Raw genomic sequence first — 25258 nt, 5'->3', positions numbered from 1 at the left:
CTAAAACTCATCGAGACAATTGTAACAATTGATCCCAAACACAATTATGTTGCGTTGTTTTATCACAGAGTTCCCATGGCCATGGTCAGCTCGATGGTACCATAATATTGCATTGTCACCCAACTTACAATATGTATGTGAAATTTTAACTCAATTGAATAATGGGAAGTTGATCTAATATAGCTTGCAAGATTTGTCCGAACATACATACATTGCAAGTAAAAAAAAAACTAAAAACACTACCGTCGAAAAAAAGCGAAAGTAAAGTTATTATTAAGTTAGCGCTAAGATCGGCTAGTGCTACCTTTATTTACACTGTATATCTGTTATCGAGTTTTTCTTTTGAGGTGCAATAATAGTAGATTGTTAACCACGACATGAATGGCACTTATTTCTGTCGAGGTAGTTAGTCTGACACTGAAATGGTGCCTTTCACCCGAGTTAAACAATCTACTTTTCATTTCGAAAAATGTTGTGTACCTATTCTAAATACAGGACTAAGTTTAAACTTACTTAGTACTTCTTAAGGGTACTTTCAATTAACAAATTAGGTAAAAGTATCGTTTTTTATGGATTCATATTCCATAAAACATCACAATGGAAACTGTCCAACAAATCCATTTAAAACCCAATTGTAATTGCTTATCGTAAAATATAAATAAAAAATGTACTTGGAATGTAAATTGCTCTAGTGCAGAAACACATCACTTCCTGCACACTCCACAGAACAACAATGACCCACCTTCAGAGCATGTGAAATGAAATAGTATACGATACAAGTGCGAAAATCAGGAAATTCGAAACTAGTGGCGATAAATTAAAACGCGACTGAACCTATTCGCACATGTATCGTACAATGTTTTACAGTACATATGGCCCTATAATTTTCGACATAGTTATTGAACGTGCTAATTATCGCACTAGTGCGGTAAATTAGCAACATATGTACTGTAAAGTGTATATACTCTTACTTATTCCTTCATGAATCTCGGTGCGTTTGCGTCCAGAGATTCGGTTCTTCCACCAAACCGCTGGAGCCATGTGTTTTTAGATTCGTATTCCCATTCACCGCCGTTATAAATAAAAGACCAGCCTGAACCCTGACTGCCCGTAACGGAAGCACTAATGACAATGGCCACTGGTCGTCCGTTCTTATCGAAATACACTTGCCCTGCGTATTCACTGAACTCTTTTGATCTGGTAAAATCAAGTGAGAGGTTTACCCAATTATCTTTTCCATTTTTTGCATCTGTAGCTACGATCCCAACTGCAAATGAGTCGTCATTAAATTTATATCCCCATGCGTTGTAGAACCACCCGTCACCGCACATAGAAACACCTTTAGCGTAAATTTTATCCCAAGTCATGGATTCATAATACTCCTTCCACGAACTTTTATCTTCTTTGTAAAATTTATAAGGGTTTTTGCTGTTCTTTACTCTCTCGAGCGCTTTTGCGATAATCATCAAATTATTGTTTTCAATCATCATTTTAAGCGTTTCTATAGGTTTCACACAATATGGGTCCTCATTTATGTGACTCACTGTCATATTTCTTTTTCGACGTATTTTCGAATTTCTGTCGATATAATACTTGGTATCACCAAACCATGAACTATACCGTACCCATTGATCAGGGTTGTAAGGATATGGTGTATTGCGCTTTCTTGAAATTTCACATAATAACTCTATGACTTGATTAAACTCATTCCGTTGGCCTGTGGAGATATACGATAACATTAATCTTCTTATTGTGTTAAGACGCTCAAAATTTCTGCGCCCTATAATGTATATGGCATTTTCTTCAAATCCTTCCCCAGGATCATCTGTTCTAGCACTAGGGCCAATAATAATATTCGCTGGTATCCATTGAAACAATGAATGCACCAAATATTTCGCATCAAATAATATATCAAGAGGAGGGTTATTCACATTAATATCACTAATATAAAGCGACTGCAGAGTTCTCAATTGGGCCAAGTCATTTCTAACACGTTGATAAATACCAGGTCCAGGGTACAAATTTAATGAATCGTTCGCCAGAAAGCCAATAAAATTCATGATACCACTTAGTTCGACGTTGTGTTCGTCGTTCCTTCTTACAGCAGAGTTGAAGAAATCGGTCAGTATATTTACCGGGATGATGTGATGTCTTGTTAGTTGAACATTATCCGATGTACTGGGTGTTGCGCGCTCGAACGCTATGGGTAGTCGTCGGTTCTCATTGCCGAGCACCTCCAAGCACTGAGCTTCTATGGTGTCGCCATGCAGCCCGTCGGAACCAACTTGCGGATAAACACTATCAATTATTGTAAATAAATTGAGTATTGTAAACAGTTTTCGCGGCTCTAACATTGTGGTTTGTTTTACGAACACTTATATTCACATTACTGCCAAGAATGTGTGTTAATTTTGTGCTAGAAATGGGGCGCCTGGCACCGAAAGTGTTAATATAACTGTGTTAGATTCAACAAAAGACTATAATCAAATCAAAGTGTACGATCTTTTATACCCGTTGATGTTCTCCCGCGCTATCGCTAGCCCGGTAGTGGGGATAGGTTCAAGTATTTGTTTAATTTAAATATAACAATTATATTACTGATAGTAACAATTTTTAGAAAACATATATATATTATGCTGTAGGTACTCTAACTAGCTGTTGTTCGCGTTTGCGCTTCATACGCAGAAATGTTTATAGTTGTAGGTAAATAGTATTTTTCATCACACTTGCTCGAAAAAGATCTTATTTCATGCAGGTGTGCTGAAGGACAAAGGCCTATTTTGTTTCCGCGGGAGTTATGGATTGTGAAAAAACAAAAGCTTAGCTTTTTTCTTTAATTATGTCACTTATTCATACAAACCAAGTAGCATAAATGAGTTTTACTTTTAAAACACTGACGTTTTTAATTTAAAGTTTTTTTTGTTTATGTTTAAAATTATTTAATTTGATTAATTTAACAGCCGTTTAAATTATTTGTTACATAATTTTCAATCGTGGCTGAATGCTGAATAGCTCTGTGCCTTCGATGCCTTACCTGCCAAGAAACTACAAAATTGCGGGCGATATGTCACCGTATTTAAGAATTATTTTGCTTAAAATTTAGTTTTTTTTCGCAAGTGTGATGAAAAACACTGTGTGTAACTCCGGGGGTCAGAATATTGCAAACTCGGGTCTTTAATTCCCTCCAGCCTGCACCTGTCGGGAATTACCACCCTCCTATCCAAAATTTCACTTACCCCCCTCGTTGCACAATGTACTATTATACAATTGTGATATAATAGAGAGCTTTTTAAGTCGAGTAACGTAATGTTCAGGCAACGAAGCTTGCTGTGTCGCCTAAGTAAGGTACGAGATTGGAAAGCTTGATTATATCACTATTGAATACAATACTTTTTCTACGAGTCATCTAAAAGAATACTTTTTTCTACTAGTCGACTGTAATGGTTGAATTAAGATTTCGTATACCGAACTATAATTCCGTAGGTACTTTTCATGTATGGGCTTCCAACTCAAAGAAAATACCAATCACGTGCCGCCGCGCTCCCATATAAAAGACTAAACGTAGGACGGGGGCTCGCGCATGTATGTCTTTTGTACTACATTTTGTCTACTGAGATACTTACAAATTTTCATTTACTAGGTATTTAGGTTTTATAGTATGCTTGAATCTTCTATATCCAGAATATCTATGAGGGGGAACGTTTATTTCTTAGATTTTACCTCTATTACACTCAACTCTAGCGCTTCAGTCACATGTGGCCACTTAGCTTAGCCACGTGATTTAAACTAAACCTAAATAAGACTTGACTTTGACCATATTGAATCTGTATTCAAACCCTCTAAATATGGAAGGTATTATATATGAGTAGAATTCTTTCCCAAGTATTCTAGGTATTGTAGCGCCACCTATTTATGGTTTTTTGGCGGGAAGGTTTTTTTGTATATGGAGATTTTGTTCCTTACCTCTACCTTCCATACCTCTAAACTAAATTATGTCGTTCTCAATTTTTATTTAACAACCACGAGTTCGTAGAAAAACCATGTGATAATGATAAGATAAATATTAGAAGAGAGGAAAAAATTTACTTTCAACGCGGTGTAAAAAGGTTGGTTTTAGCAAATAAAAAAAATGAATAGGTACTTGATACAGGTAAAGGTACATTGTCATGTCTAAATCTGTCATAAATTGTTATCAGCGGACGTAGCTATTTTTAATTATATTCATTGCTATTTTAATACTTATTTATGTTTTCAAACTTGATTTTATAATGCCATTTTATAGGCACCCCCGTAATTTCACCCCGCTTACAGTAGCAGCTGAAAAGAAGTCGATTAAAAACGGTTTACACCATCAAATATTTACGTCTAGACTGGATGTGTACACAGGGGAATGGAAATCAGATCTAAAAGAAGGTAGGATAAATAATTACTGAGCCTAGGCGTGGCTGGACTAGGTAGAGGTACTCGTATTTCGGCTTACCTATAAATACTTTTGATGACTGGTAGGCAGCCAAAGTACCTGCATAATTAAACGCAACAAAGCTAGATTAAACACAGGTGCTGCAATTTTTCACTTTTGTCAAAATATGTATGATGTATTGGCCATTTAAGCCGACAAGGCACCCTCCCAGGTTGAGGCCGTAGAGCGGTAAATTTGTGTTTCAAAGTGATCGACTGAATCCGCATACCAGTTGGCCACAGTCCCAAGAAGCATCTGAAGTGGTCCGCGAAGTTATAAGTATGTACTTACAGACAGATTTCGTCTTCATTCACTAAGTGCCCATTGCCCAACAACAATCTAAGGCCTGTTGCGTGCAAGTTCACATTGTTGAAATTGTGTGCAGTTCCATATAGATTAGCCTTTATTCGGTCTATTTTTCTTAAACGGGTAATAAGACCAGAGGCGGCGTTAGGCGTGGGCGACGTGGGCCACCGCCTACGGCCTCGCGGTCCGCGGGGCCTCGCGCCTTAAATAGTACCTGTACCTCTGCACCGTAAAAATGTTCGTTATTCATGCGCCACCAGAGGGCCTCGCTAAATGTACCTTGGCCACATAAAATTTTGGTCTTGCCCCGCCACTGAATAAGACCTAAGGTTGAAGCCGTAGAAGGCAGTTTTAAGATATCACTTAGTTACATGTTGCAGGAAAAGGTTCTTTTTACACAATCACCGGTAAACTATACGAAGGGGACTGGTATAAAGGATTCAGGTAACTAAACTAATAACTATAAAGTTCTTTCTTACTTAAAATGTTAGCAACTTCTTCTTGTTCCTCGCGTTTTTCCCGGCATTTTGCCACGGCTCTTGGGAGCCTGGGGTCCGCTTGGCAACTAATCCCGAGAATTGGCGTAGGCACTAGTTTTTACGAAAGCGACTGCCATCTGACCTTCCAACCCAGAGGGTAAACTAGGCCTTATTGGGATTAGTCCGGTTTCCTCACGATGTTTTACTTCACTGAAAAACGACTGGTAAATATCAAATGATATTTCGTACATAAGTTCCGAAAAACTCATTGGTACGAGCCGGAGTTTGAACCCGCGACCTCCGGGTTGCAAGTTGCACGCTTTTACCGCTAGGTCACCAGCGCTTAAAATGTTAGCAACTTATAAATTATAAAACTTGTACAATTTGTAACCATGTTTCTAAACAAAAATGTTTATGTGAATACGTGGCTTTATTTGTGATTAGTATGTTTACGCAATTTGATGTAATATGCTCTTATTAAACAAAAAATCAAACAAAGTAGCATAGCTGCGGTTGATGTACATCAAAGTATGTTAAAATATTTTCAATAATGTTTATATCCAGAATAGAAAATGAGGAGAAGGAGGATTTTGTTTGGAAAGGTGAGTCGAGGCGGGCGTCCACTTTCGTCTTGAGTACATAATAAAAATCCTCACCTACTGTGTTTTTTTATAATTGCTAACGGTCCATCAGACGAAAATTAGCGAATACTTTTACCGTTGTTATCAGGACTATCTAGAGCGGTAAAAAGGAACATAAATGTTTAGGTATTCAGATTTGGAGACATTAAGGCTATACAAACACACAGGCACGGATTCGGCACGCTCAGCCATCGCCTCGACAACGGCACATTCCGTCTCGACTACCGTGGCGACTGGGTCCGCGGCAAGCCGGAGGGCATCGGTGTGTGGTACTACGAGAACGGAGACATCTACCTGGGCCATTGGAAGAGGGGGCACAGACACGGGTACGGCAAGATATGGTACGCCGACGGGACCTTGTACGTCGGGTATTGGAATAAGAGCTTGAGAGAGGGGTTGGGCATGTTCGTTCAAAGTAAGTTATAGTTAAGAATAGATAGGTAGGTGGTAGGAGATAGCACTAACGCCGTGCAGAATTCTTACTGTTTAACGTTTTCGCCACCATTGACTTGATATATAAAATCAGTACATTTCGTGTCCCTACACGCCACGACTTCTTATCAAGTTCGTGGCTTTGGCCAGGTTTGTAATGTTTATATATGCGCAATTTTAGGGTTCCGTACCAAAAAGGCACAAAAGGAACCCTTATGGTGCGACTCTGTCCGTGCGTCGTCTGTCTATTTGTCACATCGCTAAATATCTCGAGAACCACTTGAGCTATCGATTTGAAATTTGGAATAGTTATGAACAACGCTATCCCAGACACATTGAAAGTATGATTTTTCTTTTGTGCAATAAGTTTTAAATAAATAAATAAAGTCACCTTTTTTCAAATAAAATAACAATTTTTGAAATTGGTTCACATGATAGAGAATTATCCTCGCGAAAAACCAACATAGGTACATCGCGCAAATTAGTTAGCCAATAAGCCGATAGATGTAGCTGTACACAATTATACTTAGTAGTAGTACTTCTGATGACGTCTTTCGCCTTTATAGTTACACGAGATAATTCTAAGTTTGTACGGAACTCTCGGTGCGTGAGTAAAACTACAAAACACGCTTAGCTTGTAATTTAGTTCTTTAATAGTTGTACTCAAATCATATTACAATGTTCTAATTAGTTACCAATTGGAAGAACGAGACTTTCTGACACGTACTCTATACCTACTAGAAGGTCTCAACCCCTTGTATTATTGTATTGGATTGAATGAAATAAATATATTTATTATTTAAAAAAAACGAACTCGCACATAACCGGTTTTTTGTCGTGGCGGCGAAAAGGTCAAAACCAATGTGAAACTGCGAAAGGTTGATGATGCGTTCTGTTTCTCGCTCACTAGACTGTACCTTTTTAATGACTGCTCGGAGCAGTCATGATTCGAATTCAGCGCGTTCCAACAATTGAGTGAAATACCAGTGGTTTTGGTATTAATTTCAGGTCTGATACTTACACTTAATTGGGCAGTGGCCGAAAAACGAGCATAATGAACCGTTTAGCCGCGATCAATCGGCATCACATATTAAAGACGTCATTGCAATACTTTGGTAGCTACTCTACTAATAACAATGTTCACGAAGTCACGGTGCCAACAATGATGCCCACAGGTGTAAAATTAAGATTAGCCTTCACATAAACAAATAATGAGCTACGTTTTTTAAAGTTTACCTATCCAAATATTATGAGATCCCACTTCAGGGGCCCATTTCTCGAACGGTATTAGACTAATATTACGAGGGTCATGCCAAAAGAAATTAGATACTCAAAAGTTACCGACTTTATTCTTTATTACAGCTATCTATTTTTTCGAAGTAGTCACCGTGAACACGTATACACTTTTCCATCCGTCTAAACCACTTAGAAAATACCGATGACCACTCTTCTTTAGATACCTCAGAAATTTCATAATTATACGCAGCCAGGGCATCTTCTTTGTTCTCAAATCGCCTTCCTTTTAATTTTTCTTTAATTTTGGGAAATAAGTAAAAATCGCAAGGGGCTAGGTCGGGGGAATATGGCGGGTGGGGCAAGATAGTCACGTTTTTTGAGCTGAAATAGTCAAGTGTTCTAGCAGAAGTGTGAGGGGCAGCGTTGTCATGGTGCCAGAGCAGGTGCTGAGTTCCCGATTTCGGCCGCTTGTCACACCAAGCTGACAGTACTCTGGGGGCACAAACTGTCACATACCATTCAGAGTTGACTGTCCTTTGATCTTCTAGCACTATCGTAGCAATATGTCCCGTCTTGCAGAAAAATGAGGCAATCATTTGTTTTTGTGTACTTCGGGTTCGGCGACATTTTGTTGGCGTCGGCTCATCTTCAAAACACCATACTGTGGACTGCCGCTTTGTTTCGGGGTCGTAGTTATATAGCCATGTTTCGTCACCTGTAAGTATATCATATACATTTTTTTTCTCGCCAGCGTCGAATTTATCTATCATAAATTTGCACCAATCTACGCGGCGGTCTTTTTGCAAATCGGTGAGTTTGTGCGGCACCCATCTTGAACAACGCTTATGAAGGGCCAGATGATAATGAATTATAGTTTGCAATGCTGCTGATCCAATACCCAGCTCACGCTCGAGCTCTGCATATGTAATTCGTCGGTTCGCACGAACATTTTTTTCCACAGCCTGTACGTTTTCTTGAGTGACTGCGGTTGGCGGCCGTCCGGTCTTCGCCTCATCTTCAAAGGTCTCTCGTCCCCTTTTAAATTCAGCAAACCAATTAAAAACAGTTGCACGTGAACAAGCAGACTCGCCAAAAGTTGAAACTAAAAGTTCAAAACACTCTTGAGGTTTTAAACCTTTTTTAAAATCATAATAAATCATAACACGAAAATCACGTCGAGTGAGCTCCATTGTTGCGAAAATTTCCCTCCAAAATTACCCAGAAAAAAAATAATTAAAAAAGGAATCCTAACATTTTCCGAGTGTTCCATATTTGAATTTATTAGCAAATAACCTACCTTTACAATGGTGTATAACTGGCCAGTATCGATCAAATGACCATAGAGTATCTAACTTCTTTTGGCATGACCCTCGTATTAGTCCACGAACTGTCAAATCGTATGGGTTACCATGGCAACATACTAATAATATTAGACTAATAACGTTCGAGAAATGAGCCCCAGTTGTAAGCATAAATCAAATGTCAAGTTATCTACCTTCTTTAATCAGAAAACGGCAACCGCTACGAAGGGCATTGGGAAGGCAACATCAAGAGCGGTATCGGCCGGTTCTACCACTTGCACACGGGGCAGATGCAGGAAGGTTGCTGGGTGGATGATATCTGCGTCAAGTCCCGCATGTCTGACATTATCATACGGCAGTTTTGTGATATGCCCACGCCATACCCCATCCCGCATGTGAGTATGGTTTATGTTCTACACATCAGACAAACGCAGGAAAGTTGACGACATTGTCTAGTCTTGCGGCAGTTTTGTAATTTGCCCACGTCTCCAGCCATCCCACCTGTGCGACCTGTGAGTATGGCTTATTAACTTCACTGCACATCGGATCGGAGAAATGAAGGTCTGTTGTTGCTCGGTGTCAAGTACAAAATTCGACTCAGATATTATATTCAACCACTATTCAACATAATTACGGTACTTCTGATATATGCCTCCATTCATTCTATACTCACTCGTACAGTCAGCGTCAAATACTTCGTAGCAGTCAAAGTAGCCAAATAGTTCGGTACGTGTACCGAACTATTTGGCCACTTTGACTGCTACGAAGTATTTGACGCTGACTGTACTAAGTGGACCGATTTTTATTTTGTTTTCAGTTTTGTTTTTCCACAGGTTTTAAATCTGAGGAAAAAAAATCGAACCATGTACTTATGTTTTTATTATTATTATTGCTAGTCTTAAAATTGTGTTGAATTGAATATTCCAGTCGGTAGGTAAATACATTAAACTTAGTGCCTACAATATTTTTTTTAAAGATTAAAATTTCCTTCGACCAGGAACAACTAGAAAATCCCAAAAAAGTCCTGGATGACAGCGAACTTTGGCTGAAAATGAAAATAGGAAATATTGACAAGAAACTTCGCTACTGTATTGACCAAATGTGGTGATATATTGCTAAAACCATAACAGATCTTCAATTATAAATAAAGTGGTACACACTGTTGCATGGATAATTCGGATGTTTTATTTGAAATTGTATGACAATACACGACAAAAGGAACTCGATATATAATATGTGATAGGTTGCTATCGTCGACCGTTTTCAAATAACGGCCCGATTCGAAGAATGAAATACGATAACGATAAGTTCTAGTTTAGATAAGTTCTCATTTAGATATCGTTTGTATGTCGTATAATTGACAGAAGCAGCTCGATTCGGGCAACCAATTTCACTTTGACGTTAGAAATATCGTAGATAGATCTTATTGGGATCACAGCGAAATCAAAATAACGTCAATTTTAAAATGTCGTTTAGCTATCGATCTTTCCAAGATCTTAAACGTGTCTTAATCATTCGTCGAATCGGGCCGTGAGTCTGTATTTTTTGCACGGCTTCGATTTACACATCATTATATATTTTTTAAGCTTTTCAAGTTTTAATAGTTCCTTTGGTCGTAAACTGTCTCATTACATAGGTTAACATTCCATGCCATTAAATATTACAGGTACTTATCTGCTACGTAAACTCGTATTCAGTAAAAAAAACGGATATCTGACCGCTTAGCATGACTTGCTGTCACGCGCGACTCCATACTTGAAGTCACGCTTGACATACATTTTGTCCTGCTGCAACGCACACAGTATGTAGGTAGGTACTTTTATTTTATTTTATTTTTTATTAATTATTCCTACTTTGCTGTCTCAATTTTCTTTTGTGCCATTTTTATTTTGTTACTGTAATAATTTGTGTTCTTTATGATGATTTAAACTTTATATTGTGTGTGTTTTGCAGCTGCCAAATAAATGATTTATCTATCTATTTATCTACATATGAAGTCGCGCGCGACAACGCAAGTCATACTAAGCGGTTTGAAGTCATAGAGGGATGCATTGATGTTATATATGAGGTTACTGAAATCTCATACTTCTTATGAATAAGCTACTTCCCCGTCAGTTTACAGAGTTTACTCGTATTCTAGCTATGAGATAAGGTTTTATTTATATAATGGACTTAAAAACTCTTATGCTAAGTATGTAATCTGCATCAAATTTTAATAATTTTTTGTGGCGTTCCGTTATAAGTATATTGCGCGGAAACGCTACTGGGGGCCAGGCCAAGATGCCAATCGTATATTGACAAACGCCAGTGGCGTAGCTAGTCGTGGGCGAATGGGCAAAGCCAACTTTCTTATTACCTTGGGAATAAACATTGAAAAGGGCCTCACAGGTGTGGATTCGTCCATGGCTAGATTATTTCACGCTTCGCCACTGACAAACGCCAAACGTACACAAAAATGTATCGGGATGACTGATACTACGAAAATATCGGGATGACTGATACTACGAAAAGTCTCGTGACTATTTCCATACATATAACTGTCGATTGGCGTTTTCTACTAACGATTGTCATCTTGGTAAGCCCCCCTGATATTGACATTCGTGCGAAACATACGCCGCAGTGGGTTCCGACAATTCTCATCTGACGCAGACACATCGACAGATTCAACAAAATGTCATATTTATCATTATCACAGAGGACTTGTTTAAAACCCAATTTTTTTGGGTCAAATTATAGTTAACATTTACTTTATTGCCTTCCATAATCTATTTTTATCATTTACTGTTAATTCACTCTACTTCGTAAGAGCTGAATATTACTCAGTCACAATAAATAAATAAAAGTTTCAGTTTCATTAGATTTTAACTTTTATTTCATTAAGCTACGGTTTCTTATGGAACGCACATTGAAAGAAACTTTATCGGTCTTATTCCGGGGAAACCGGAGCTAATACTTAGTGTAATGCGATAATTTGTAAATAAACCACATTTTAAGTTAGTTACATTGAAGCTAACTGAAAAGGATAGACGTAATTGGAACTCAAAACACGAGTAATAAGTACCTCGCAGGCTCGCATCTTTTGCTTGACTATATTAAAATGATTTTTACTTGTTATTAAAATTAACATAACGGTTCATTATTAACCTTTTAGCCGCCGTAATCTAATATATGACATACAATATCCAGCTCATTTCGCCGCAGTCTAATAAATAAGACAAAACTTCGTGTAACTTCGTACCGGCGGCGACACGAGCTAACACGGTTAAAAGGTTAAAAAAAACATTTACGGACCTACCTACTGTCTATTTCAGACAGCGAATAACCAAACAAATACAATAATATAATAGAAAATTAAAATGTCATGTTAACAAATAATTAATTAACTAAAAAACAACTTGCAGCACCCTGTATAATTTAATCAAAATATAAAATAGTTTTCCGTGATGGATTTTGTTCACATTCTTTGCATTTTGAGCTCTATAATTTCTTCGCATTAACACAGATTTTAACTTGGGATTCACAAGTCTTAAAATTAGCACCCAAACCTATAGACTAAGTATGAAGACGACATTATTGTAATAACTATAACAGACTCACTGACCATTCTCAGGAACAACATAAAAATGTATTTAATATTTGAAATTAATTTGTAAACTTTTATAATTATCTGAAAGGACGTTTTTGCAATTTATATTTATATAACCTAAGCCAAAGTAGTAAGATGGTAGACGGGATTATTTTATTAAAAATATATGGTCAAGTAATTTTTAACCGTAGGATACGTAAAATTACACGTTGGTTACAAATTCAATCTACACTATTTCCCAAAAGTTATGTTCGGCCGTTTTTCTAACTTATATTTATAGTTTGTATTATATCCGATATTAGGGACAAGGCCAACGTTTCTAAGTAGGTATGTGTTAAAATATGATGAATAATATAGTAAACATAAAAAATAAATAATTTTCATAGGAAGCTTTGTCAACTGGAGATTCGAATGTAGGTATGTCAAACCTATCGAAAACCTATCAAATTCAAAAAGTACAATGCATAATATAAGCATAAAAATGATGTTTTTATGCTGCACTTATAAGCGTTAATTTTTGAGCAAGCGTTTTAGTAATAAATATTTTATTTTCTCGGCTTTATAGATAATTAAATATAATTATTATTGGCATTCCTCAGGCAGTAAACTTCACACTACCAATAGGTACCAACTCCTTTTGTACGGTAAGGCTTATTAATTACTAAAATTAACATAATTCTATTACGTCCAGTGCTCACGACCCAACCCGATAAGTAAATATAATATTGCAAACTTGGCACTTATATAAGTACACTTTTAATATACAGATCAATAAGTACTTTTCTACAACCTACGCGTTAACAATAAAAACGTGGGTATATTTAAGTCAAAAAGGTAAATAACATCCCAAAATCGGACACTGGAAAGGTAAGGCTTAACCCCCTTATTCATAAAATTTTACAAGCCTCAATTAGTTAATTTATTTTTATCCCTTTCTTGAAAATGCAAAAGGTAAAAGGACAGATTAACCCTTAGACCGCCAAGACCGCTTAAAGGCAACGTAAGAAGTGATGCTTGTGGCGCCAAGAACGCTTACATGTGCTATGGCATACGTTTGTCAAACTAACCTTCAACGTTTCTGGTACGGTATATATTTGCTAGGTTATGCCAGAGATATTAGCGTGTGTATGACGTTCTTGGGATTGATAGATGGCGCTGAAAAGGTAAAGAGAAACGGTTATATCTAATTGAGGCTCATAGCACGTTTACGAATAACGCCATAAGTCTTCAAACGACTCTGCCCTGATCGAGTAATGTGAGATTATTCATCCTACCGTCATGGTCGCCCATTTCAATCTGTTCCTTAAGTAGCTCTAGCTCTTTAATGCCAGTGACTGTTACTTCGTATTTATGCGTTGCTAAAGACATGTAGAAATGTATGGCGAACGCTAGAAACACAATCATGACTGGTATAAGTACAACGCAGGCGGACCAGGCGGCGGTCTCGCTTAAATCGTAAAATTTTACCCAACAGAGAATAGCTATTTCAACTAGGAACAAAATTAGTCCAAGTAATGTTGAAAATGCCCAAGCGATTTCGATGTACCAGTGTAGTCTTTCATGAGGCGACTCGTGTACCAGAGATATGCTGTGTAGATTCCCCACTGCTTCTATGTTGGGTAGGATGCATGTGCTGATCATGAGGGCCAGCATGTGAACAGCTACGAGTAGGGTGGTACACACTGTGAACGCCACGAGCATCTCCTTGGGCACTTTACTGGTTTGGTCTGTGTTCAGTTGCACTTCCACCATAGCTACCTGTGAAAAAATGTGAAATCAACGCTTGTGTTGTAAACATTGTTATCGCAGTTTGTAAATGTAGGTCGCATTCGTGGTTCGCTCTATTTACGCGCATACAAAATGTGATACGGTTTGTTTTCATGCTCTCGCGATAATAATTTAAAGTAACAGTTAATGGAGACGCAAACGTGGTAGGTTGATATTTATACGTTGACTTTTGTAGACTTTGTGGTTTGGCATAGGCCGACTATTACAAATTCCTAAAACTATTTCCAAATTAGTGTATATATTATATGTATTATCAAATAACTTTTATTGCATAGAATATAAATAGTTTGGTGTACAATGAAACTTAACCTAAAATACATCTTATTCTAGAACAATCTTACACCAAAATGGATGCCGCTCAGCATATGCCGATGACTAAGATACTTAGCCATGGCGCTGGTATAAACAAATTTTTGTCAAAATAAAAATACGTCGTAATAAATATTTACGTCGCCATCTATTTTGCACAGTAATATAATGCAGACACATAATTATCCACCGACCAAACATGCATAAACAACATAATACTTTACGCCTCAGAAAGGGAGCACCGTTAATTACCTACAATAGTCACGATTCTAATAATATTCACTACATGCTTTGTATTTAAGTGCAGCTATTATAGTAACATTTATATCCGAGTCACATTTCCGCGTCTACTGATGTGCCGTCGGAGTTTCCATAATTGCGATATTTCCCCATGGAAAAATTAGGAAATTGTTTATATTATTGTATAGAAATCGAAATTTCCTATTTCCAAAATAAATGTTTCCTTTGTTCCCTGTAATATTTCATGAAATTTCCGAGAACTTGTCAAACTATTTGAAACTTTCCGCAACCTATAGTAATAGTTACTTCTGTCCCAAAAACATCGCGTTTGCGGTTGCCAGTAAGTATATGTAGAAAGGACAATAGTAAGTATACCTTAAAATCTAACAATAAGACTAATATGTATTACCTACTCAACATCAAGAATCGTTATGTCCGAACAATTCTATTGTTTCAATTGTCAGAACTAAGGACGAGGGCTTCTCAGGCTGTATGTCATATATACCTATTTTATTGTTTACATAACATTACATTGCCGACATGTGCTCATAAAAACGTATAATAGATTTAAGTTTAAGTTTGTTGTAATACTTGTCATATAAAATAAATGGGACTTTAATTTCATTTCAAATGTGAAGAACATCTGCTTACTTCGTTTTAGACGTACGTATGCGAAATCATCTTAAAGCTGTAAGTGAATGTTGCGTTTACATTGATTGTGTGCTCAATATAGATGCAACGACGGGAACCATCGACAGAGAAGTTACCATTTTGTTTTTATTTACTGTTTTATTTTTGTTTGTTTACTGTCCCGGTGGCTTGGTGTATAACATAAACAAATACTAGTGTCCGACCGAAACCCGACTTTTTGCCGAAACCAAGCTTCAGTTTTGACCTAGTTTCGGCCGAAACCGAGAATTATACCTATCCTAAATAATCGTTGAAAAAAATTGTCGATGGCCGTTATTTTTAGACATATGGACAATGAAACACATATAACTCGTGTAAGTGGTATATAAAAAAAATCGGCCGATTGTGTGTCTAAAGCCTAAATATGCTTAATTCAGTTTTCATTACAGAATTTTGTAGCCAGAATTGCAATTTTGTGAGCTTCGGCGCGGTCGAAACTGTCGAAAGGCAAGGCAGTTTTCTGTCTGAAGCCGGACCTTCGGCCAAAACATGATTTTTATGGAGAAACCTGCCGAAATCGAAACTTCGACGCGGACACTAACAAATACATGCACCATAAGCCCCCTGTAGTTACGAGATTTCAAAGTAATTTTTAAGTGTTTGGAATTTATAGCCTCCTTAGCAGATAAATTGTATGAAACCATTGACGTCAATAGTGATGGGTAGGACATCAATTTAAAATGAGTTTGTATGAGTACCTCATTCTCTAAAATGAGGTGATACAATGTCTTACTTCAAATGAGGAGAGGTACTAGCACTTTTGCAGCATCGACTATTCCATCAACTCCAACGGCAGCAAACCATATTTAATGTAAATACATATTTAGGCATTGCTAAACTTCCTTTTAAATATTTACTTGGAGTGCAATTCTGGAGGTTAAAAACAGAACTTTAACAACAGAAGACATACATTTAAGAATCAAACTAAGGAGTTAAATTACATACATCCTATTGCAACTTAATATGATGCTTTTATGAAACTTGTTCTAATTTAGCAGTTTATTATTTTTATTGTTAGATTGTTCAGTATCAATCCTTGCTACTTGATATCATTTTAAGTTTAACATTCATATATTGAAATAAATACTAACCATAAACTACCAGACAAACAATTAACAAACTAAGGAGAACAAATCCAATATTTTTTGTACCATTATTATATAGAAATTACTAACTTACCACCTCATAATTTATCAGTAATAATAGCATTGTTATATTATAACAAACGAAAGCCTCAATAACGTTCGCGCGGTAATGCCACCGGCGTGTAATATACACTTGATTTTTGTATGCAAAAGACACAAAGAAAGACCCACAGGTATATTTTATCGCGAAAACAATGTTAATATATTGTTATTTTGGTATAATTATAAGAATGGTCACTGATCACTATTTATAAAACACAACTAAAGATTACGAACAACTTTTTCGAGTTTCTCGTACTATAAATATGTCAAAATCATAAATGATCGAAATACTATACGAAGCACGTTAACAAAAAGTATTACAAATTCAAATCGTTAAAATGTACATGTTTATTTCACCTATACAAATTATATTTACTTTTTTATTAATAAACTAATGTAAAATATCATATTTTGTGTACGCCACTATATTATATTTCAATAATTTAAATAATATTTTGGTCTCTTAAACGATAACTGTTTCTAAGCTAGCTTCGTAAATGCCCAGTGAGACTTGGTTGGCATTTCAATCGCTTATCAAGTAACCATTTCACTGTCCAGTCTAATTGATTCAGATTATACATGACACCAGCAATATGAGTCTTGAGGTCAGGTTATACTGGTATGCGCGTTAGTACAATAATAGCAATAGCTACCAAATATGGAGGCCTACCGCGAACCACGAAGTTTTGCTTTGCTGTCGCACTTACGTATGAAATTACAAGTGCGACAGAGAGAAAAAACTTTCTTCGGTAGGTTCTTTGATGACTTAGATTTTTCGCTTTTGACAAGTAACTTAGCAATGCTAGGATCAAAATGACGTAATATGTATGTAAGCTTGCGGACGCTTACGCTTGTTTTCTTTCGTGTTTCATTTTTAACGTATTTTCGATGAGGTGTTATTGAAGCACGGCGCGTGTCTGTCTCACTCCCTCTTTCGGTAAATCTAATTCATTGTTTCATTTTGAAAGGATTTTTGAGGGGATGTCACAGTGAGGCGAGTGAATAAACACAACGCATTTCTCGGTGGACCTTTTGTCCTTGCAATAAGGTTTGTAGTTGGGCAGTTGATAGTGTGAGCGATGAATGCGATGACGTCAATGACTCATTTCTTCATTTGAATGTCGGCGAGCACCGAGCGCCTCGCGACTCTCTTGCGAGTTGTGAGGAACGCGAGTGAGTTTGAAAGGCTGAGAGTTTTTTTTCAAATTTGAAGTGTTTGAATGGTTTGAGTGGTAAGAGCTGTGTGTGATGCGCGCGAGTAAATGAGTAAAATTACTTGAGGAGTGATGTATGACATTTATGCGGTGTGAAGTTCTGCGACAATTTAACTAAATGAGTGGTACAAATGAGGTGCTTCACGAGTGAGCAACTCAACACTAGACGTCAATGTGGCGAGTTAAGTTGAAAAACATGAGAATGCTCATATTTCCTAATCAAATGGAACGTGTGAATTTGATATTCAATAGCTTATGAAGAAAAGTGCGTCATACCCGAAGGCGGGGGTTAATGTTTGAGTTTTGCACGTGTTTTTTGGTCGTGATTGCTTTGGGTATAATACATATATATCTGTAGGTATTCGTTGTACCCAGATGTAAGAATTGGCCACTTCGTAGGTATTTAAGCGCGCGCAAACTTAAGAACAATAGTTACATAATAACTACAGTGCAGTGGCTGTTATTCAGCGGGTCTTCAAGCTTACCATAGCGAAGCTAGAAAGCAGTCCCAAGGAAGCTTATTCAAAGCATTCAGCTCCGCGCGACTCAGCTGCAGTTTCCGCCAAGAAAGGTAGGCGGGCGTGTGGAGCCCTGCGCACGTCTGGATAGACGTCTCTTCAGATACCACGCACTAGTGCCTTTGTTCAATGTGGTCTCACTAACCATAGCAAATCCAGAGAGCAGTGCCGAAGTCTTACTCGAAGCCTTCAGCTTCGCGCGACTCAGCTGCAGTTTCCGCCATGACAGGTACGCGGGCGTGTGGAGCCCTGCGTCCGACTGGATAGGCGCCTCGCCCGACATCACGCACGTGTGCTGCAAGCGAAACACGAACTTGTATTAAAGCGAAATCGGGGCAAAACGGTACGTGACCCCGACACCTTTAGAAGCTGGTTTTGCGTGAACGCGTAACATGCGAAAAAAACATAAGACCCATGAGGTAATGTACAATATTCTGTACATGTTCAGATTTAGGTTGCTAACCAGACTTAGAGCGGGTTGCACCAACCACAATTAACTGACTGAACAACATCAACCAGTTGAAACTTGAAACTTTTCATACAAAAAAATTTAGCGAACGGTTTACGGGTTTAGCCGTAACACAGGTTTGGTGTTGGTGTTACCGACCCTTAGTGGGTCTCAGCGATATCAATCAGCCACTTTGACTGTAATAAACAATAGATACTATAGTACTTTTCAATAGGTACTTAGGTCGTTGAGCCGCTCATTTCGGACAACCACGTATCTAATAGTCCTCACACTTGTGGGAACATAGTTCAGAGTCAGCAACCGCTACCAACTTTTAGTATGTTGGGCATGGATATGTTTGCATGGAATCCGGATCCGAAATGTATGGAATTATCCGGATCGGGATCCGCGAATCTTCCATATATTTCAGATCCGTCGTGCAAACCCTAGGCATGGTATTGGGACCCCAATACTACTATGAGACAAGGGCACGGGCCATATACTTCAGCGTAATGAAATAGTTCTCAATAATAAGTTAAAATTGATAGCGGTTACCGCCGGCTCTGAACTGTGTGGCCGTTTCCTCATTGCTCCTCGAGGGTGCGTAGATTTTTAAATACGCGACAACATGCAACACATATGAACGTATGCGCCCAAACAACTGCCCTGTTGCCCTGCTTGTCGTAAATGCTGTACTTACATGAAAAACATCGTTTAAATAAATAACATATTCAAAGAGAACAAGATAAACAATTGTATTGTGTCAAGTGTGATTACTACATTTGTTGTTAGCACGGCAGATTTGTGTTGCATCTCTTTTCTTAATATGGCAAACGAAAGTGGCGACGCTATCAACGTGACAAACCCACGTCTCGTAGATTTTCTTTTTAATTTCAATTAATAAAATTAACTCACTTCTTTAACCAAATATACAGAGGTATGTTCTTAAGAAAGTGCTGTAGTGAAAGACTTCAGTGCAATTTACAAACCCCGAAAATTTGGCACGAACAGAGTTATACCTTTGTTACCAAATCACCACGTTAGTTTTGAATTAGTCACAAAACAACTGTTAATTATCATACATGTTTCCCTGCGAATGTATGTTACACAACAAAATAATGTGATATAACATTCTATCAAGTTTATTATATCTGTTCACATTCCGAGTTATATTGCATTGATATATGCAGTAATATGGCTGTTATCATAATAGCTACCTTGCAACAACTTCAAATGTTTTTTTTACGTTCTCGTACTAACATCAAATTTTATACTTTATGATGTGTTTAACTTTCCATAATATGTTTTATCACGCTTTACACACTAGAACACATTTATATTTAAAATATATCTTTAATATTTGGTGGTTTAAGCTGTATAGTCAGCGTCAATAGTAGCGGATGTAACAACGCGCCAAAAGTATCCGCCGTTCGTGTCATCCACGATAACGCGCAGATTTGTCAAATCTAACCTTTAATAACAAGACAATACGATTTAAGGCACCCGTCTTCGTGAATAACACGATCTATGCCTCTACTACATTTGGCGCTCTAAAGTATTTGCCACAGTCTCATTGTTTTACAATCTACATATATACAGGGCGGAAAAATCGAATGCCACATGGATGGCAACTACCTTAAATATTGTAAATAGCACATTTTGTGTAAGGGAGACTTTCCTTTGTTTTTAAAAACAATAAATACTGCATTTAAGGATTTATGAAAAATCGCTTGCCTCAGTCGGGACTCGAACCGGTCAAATGTTACATGTTATTAATTTTTTGCATTAACAAAGTACGCTTCTAATAAATCGAACTGTTCTTGATAATCGTCAGCTATTTATAATGTAAAAGCACTTGCAAGTCACAATTTCAATTTATCTACGTAAAATAGTAGCTCTAATATTTGAAAATGGAATAAACACAATTCGAAAAAAAAGAAAAGAATGCGTTCAACAAGTCGGGCATTATTTGTTTTAAATTAAAAAGATTGCACTTAAAAAACAAAAACGGTTCGTTAAAATGTTCCATTTTTAAAAATTTACCTATCCTAGCTACTATGATAACTAGAGAATAATTGATGCAATTTTCCTATCAAAGGAAGTAGGTAGGTTACTAAAGTGGCATTAGTAATCGCAACTAAAGTGATAAGTAAACATAAGTGTAGCTCATCATTATCATGTCATTTAAACGTCTTTATTTTCCTTGTATTCCAAGGATTACGTCTTAATTCACGTGACGGGTGAAATCAAATTTCAAAGGTAATTGTTAATTTCATGGCCTTCCGTTATTCTGATTGTATTTGTTATTTAGAGAAAAATGAACCTTATCAGTAACCCTTTCAATCTGCATCATAAAATACAGCACATTATTTTTTGTCACATTTGACCGGTTCGAGTCCCGACTGAGGCAAGCGATTTTTCATAAATCCTTAAATGCAGAATTTATTGTTTTTAAAAACAAAGGAAAGTCTCCCTTACACAAAATGTGCTATTTACAGTATTTAAGGTAGTTGCCATCCATGTGGCATTCGATTTTTCCGCCCTGTATATATATATATATATATAGCTATCCATGCCGTGATCGGCAACGGCGACCCTAGCTAATTACGAGCGTGAGCTCTAATATGGCTTGCAAAGCCGAACTTACTTTTAAAAACTCCATCGCAGGTGGGGCAGTAGAGTTGGCCAAGTATATTACACTTACAATCTACATACAGAGACATTATCTATTTTTGTTAACCTTTTAACCGCCTTAGTCTGATATACATACAATTTTTTTTTTTTTTATTTATTGGTAAAACTCAACATTTTACATGTCATTTTTTCTTAACCTAAGTATAAATCAGAAAAAAAAAAAACTAAAAATAATTCATTAAAATAATGGTTCAATGACCATATCCAGCTCATTTCACCGCAGTTTAATAAATAAGACAAAACTTCGTGTAACTTCGTACCGGCGGCGACACAAGCACGCTCAATTAGAAATTCTAAGTGATTAAAAGGTTAAGAAGATGAGATTACTTAAATGGGAGATACTAGCGTAGTCTGTGTGCTTAGCCAATGTGCCAGTCATTAACGCTCCATAGCGTAGCGTAGTTATCATGCAATCTCTATCACTCTTCCATATTAGTGCGACTGTGACAGTTGCTTTCGCTCGCTGCGGAGCGTTAACGATTGGCACGTTGGCTACGCACTCTAATCCGCTACTTTTGATGCCGACTGTAGCTACGTATATTAAGTTTATTTTAAGACTATTTATAACATATACATACGATACCAACATAACGCGTAACCACATGTGTGCAAGTGCCATTCACAATTTGCCTGAGCATGCAGGCCTTGCCTCGCATGAAGAAACAATCATGCATGAACTGAATATTATGGATTACATTGTGCCAGCATAGCTAACAAAAAATTATCCTTAACGTAAAGACATAAGGTTCATATTAAAATGAGACTGTGAGTATATGGAACATGATATCATCTTTGTTATTTAGAGATGAGTGCTCAGATGAAAAGTCAATAACCTGTCAATTAGACGTACTTGTGGGGTTGCCAAAAGAATCTCAACCTAATCAAGAGCAATGAGAACGGGTTACTTTGTACGCAAATTCCAATTGCAAGTGACCCAATTTGATTGCTCTAGTGTATGGTATACCTTAACTCAGTGGTGACATACAAGTAGATAGGTAAAAACATCGGAACCTCTTGCTATCTATCTTGAGTACTAATTAAATATATTTTCAGTCACCAAAGTTTATACGCATTTGTCACTATAATACGGGGTGTTTATTTAGTCACCTGCAATAATTTACGGGCTGAAAAAAAAGTATATTGTTCGTGTTACAGGCCACACCCGGTATATGTAGGTATACAAGAATTGCTCATTCAAATGTATACGATTAAAGCTAGATGAAGAGGTTTCAACTCAATTTTATAATAATCCACACTTGTTCGTGTAACTTAAAAATAGTTTGTGTACACAGATGTGGCAAATTTTTTTTGAATTTACCACATGGCAACAGACATGGACATGATTGCCCAATATAGTCCCAAACAAGTCTCGGAACCGGTTTTAAAAATAGCGGTAAACAGGTATCGGTTTTTTTTCGGTTTTACTAAGAATTTTTATAAGAACGCGAACGTTTTAATAACTTTATTGTAACCTAAATAAACCGTTTTATTTGACGAGTGACGAGACAGCCGGCCAGCATGGTGGTGTGCCGCGTAAACAAAGACACCCACATAGGAAGAAACCGGTTTTTTATTGTTCTAAACTAGTTAATCTGTGGAGAACTTTATGGAAATGTTCGCCTAAAAACCGGTTTAAAAATAACGGCTTTACGAATCAAACCGAAATTAAAAGGTTTTGCGCCAATTGCATGGAAATTTAACCGGTTTCCGAGCCTTGGTTTCTTGATTATCTTCATTCTATTGTTCTCACTGTTCATGTCACAGTTCCAAGGATGAAAATCAGACACAGTGTGCTAAGCACCTTATGGTTACTTTAAAACACAGTTCCATTTATAATCCCACTATAATAATAAAAGTTTAACATGCCCTAAATAGCATAGTAACCTGTAATTGAACTCATTAATTTCCCATTAATGGGTATTGAGAGTATTGACAATGACAGCACAATAATTAATAAGCGATCAATTCTACCCAATACCAAAGATCATCACAACATCTTCATTAGGCACAAAACAAGTCATTACTAACAATTAAAGTTAATTTAAACAAAAAGCAAAAAGCATAGCCAATTAAATAGCAAATAATGTTATTTGAATTTTTGGCCATTACATATAATAATCAAATGGTTGTATCTACAGCTATTTATAGATAGGGAACACTGAGTTAATTATTTTTCTTTTGCTTGGAAAACATATAAAAATTGATTTTTCGCCCCCAAAAATCCCCATATAGCAAATTTCATGGATTTTTTAGAGCCATTTCTTAGGTCACAGAAATATATAAATAGGTATATACAGGAATTGCTCATTTAAAGGTATAAGCTAAGTTAACCCTACAGCTATCAAAACAGTTGCCGAATGTGATAGTGTAGCAAATATTAACCTAGATGCATAAATATTAAAATTAATTCTAAGAAGTATAACATAATACAAAGTGACTTTAATGAAGTCATTCTCAGAACAATTACTGTGGAAACAGTCACTGTGGAACTACATCAAAGCAACTTCAATCAATTTTTTGTGTAATGGCTCCATCAAGGTGTTGATGATACTGCCAATGTCAAGGTTGGATACAACACGGCTATATCAAAGTGACTTAATAAATCATAACTGAATACTTGTCAATTTGACATGGTACTATAGAGGTGCTTGTCAATTTGAAATGGTACTATATGTAGAAGTGTAGAGGTGGCTTTTGCTGATTTCTGGCTAGTAAATACATCCATTTGATTCAGATCTTGTGAGTTGTCTATTTGTATCATTTTTATATCAAAAGTAAAGGTAAGTGTTGATGTTTATGAATAATTATAAAGTACCTTAACCTTACCTTTGGCATAAAAAATCATATTTCACAAAATTTACACCAGGATTTGAGACTACACTACAGGACCCAAGCAACCCTTTCCCAACAAACAAACAGTTAACTCACTCTTTATTAAAGGACTAGTAGCAGCCTCCGTGTAGTACAAAACCAAATTTTAAGGCTTTGCAAATCTCACATCAATTTCACTATGAAAAAATAAAAATAAAAATTAAACCATGCTACTTGTGCTCTTGTAACTTTCACAGTGTCTTTACTTATTCTACTACTTTTAATATCAATATTTTATTATCTGTCCCAACAACCTAACTGAAATGTGGGAACTAAAAGTGCCAGTTTAAGAGGACTTCCTGTGCTGATAAAAAAATACTTGTGACACAACTATACAACAGAGAACCACGCAAGAGACTGCATAATAATACGTGATACGTGTAATCGTGCGAGCCTGCTTGTAAACACTGCGTTTAGCGTAGCACGGCTCTGTGAGCGGCGTAAAAAAACATGCTGAGAAACATCATACCTTGCTCATTTTTGGGCACCAGTTACTAGACTGAGAGTAACGATAGGGTGGGCCTGGGACCGTACTGCCTGACCAAACCGACATACCTAAACAATTGCACAGTCCTTCGATACGATGAGACGAGGTCACTTTTGCAGTGTTATAAAATTATCTATCACTCCATGGCTCGCGTCAGATATTTCACAAATAATTTTACATTCCTTAAAAAAAGAGGATTGCGTTACGATATTTAAACTAATTCAATAATATTTGCATTTCTTAATTAAACAATTAGAATGCGAGTATTGGCTCGTGATACACGTACATGTCAAATAAATGTCATTTTTTTTTTAAATTATGGCCTGGATGCGAGTCCTTTAAGCCAAAATAAATGCCAAAACAACAGATATT

At 36.9% G+C, this 25258-nt stretch overlaps 2 protein-coding genes across 5 annotated transcripts; one reads left to right on the top strand and one right to left on the bottom strand.

Annotated features, from left to right (window-relative positions):
• Positions 1–4162: 4162 nt before the first annotated feature.
• Positions 4163–10028, top strand: LOC133521564 (MORN repeat-containing protein 3-like). Its single transcript, XM_061856598.1, has 5 exons — positions 4163–4413; positions 5146–5209; positions 6053–6300; positions 9062–9249; positions 9852–10028. The coding sequence occupies exons 1-5, from the start codon at positions 4269–4271 to the stop codon at positions 9960–9962; spliced, it is 756 nt and encodes a 251-aa protein (XP_061712582.1). The 5' UTR covers positions 4163–4268; the 3' UTR covers positions 9963–10028.
• LOC133521563 (calcium release-activated calcium channel protein 1) lies at positions 9942–25192 on the bottom strand. Of its 4 annotated transcripts, none has more exons than XM_061856595.1 (4): positions 24869–25190; positions 24457–24536; positions 18532–18681; positions 9942–14198 (listed from the first exon to the last, which is right to left on the bottom strand). In XM_061856595.1, exons 3-4 carry the CDS (start codon positions 18667–18669, stop codon positions 13668–13670), a joined length of 669 nt encoding a protein of 222 aa, XP_061712579.1. In that variant the 5' UTR covers positions 18670–18681; positions 24457–24536; positions 24869–25190; the 3' UTR covers positions 9942–13667. The 4 variants fall into 4 exon arrangements, with proteins under 4 accessions (XP_061712579.1, XP_061712580.1, XP_061712578.1 ...); XM_061856596.1 differs by having other exon boundaries at positions 24955–25190; XM_061856594.1 differs by lacking the exon at positions 24457–24536 and having other exon boundaries at positions 24869–25192.
• Positions 25193–25258: the final 66 nt, after the last annotated feature.

The sequence above is a fragment of the Cydia pomonella genome, chromosome 9 (assembly GCF_033807575.1).
Source record: "Cydia pomonella isolate Wapato2018A chromosome 9, ilCydPomo1, whole genome shotgun sequence".
NCBI lineage: Eukaryota > Metazoa > Arthropoda > Insecta > Lepidoptera > Tortricidae > Cydia > Cydia pomonella.
Note: the sequence above shows the minus strand (reverse complement) of the source record. Positions and strands in the feature narration are given on the sequence as shown.

Excerpts from the sequence above, each read along its gene's own strand:
- LOC133521564 (XM_061856598.1), top strand. The coding sequence starts at position 4,269 with ATGCCATTTTATAGGCACCCCCGTAATTTCACCCCGCTTACAGTAGCA. Across the intron at positions 4,414-5,145 it reads GAAATCAGATCTAAAAGAAG|GAAAAGGTTCTTTTTACACA; the intron begins GTAGGATAAATA and ends TACATGTTGCAG. Across the intron at positions 6,301-9,061 it reads GTTGGGCATGTTCGTTCAAA|AAAACGGCAACCGCTACGAA; the intron begins GTAAGTTATAGT and ends TTCTTTAATCAG.
- LOC133521563 (XM_061856594.1), bottom strand. The coding sequence starts at position 24,952 with ATGTCGGTTTGGTCAGGCAGTACGGTCCCAGGCCCACCCTATCGTTAC. Across the intron at positions 18,682-24,868 it reads GGTGCCCAAAAATGAGCAAG|CACACGTGCGTGATGTCGGG; the intron begins GTATGATGTTTC and ends TTTCGCTTGCAG. Across the intron at positions 14,199-18,531 it reads TGCTCTCTGGATTTGCTATG|GTAGCTATGGTGGAAGTGCA; the intron begins GTTAGTGAGACC and ends ATTTTTTCACAG.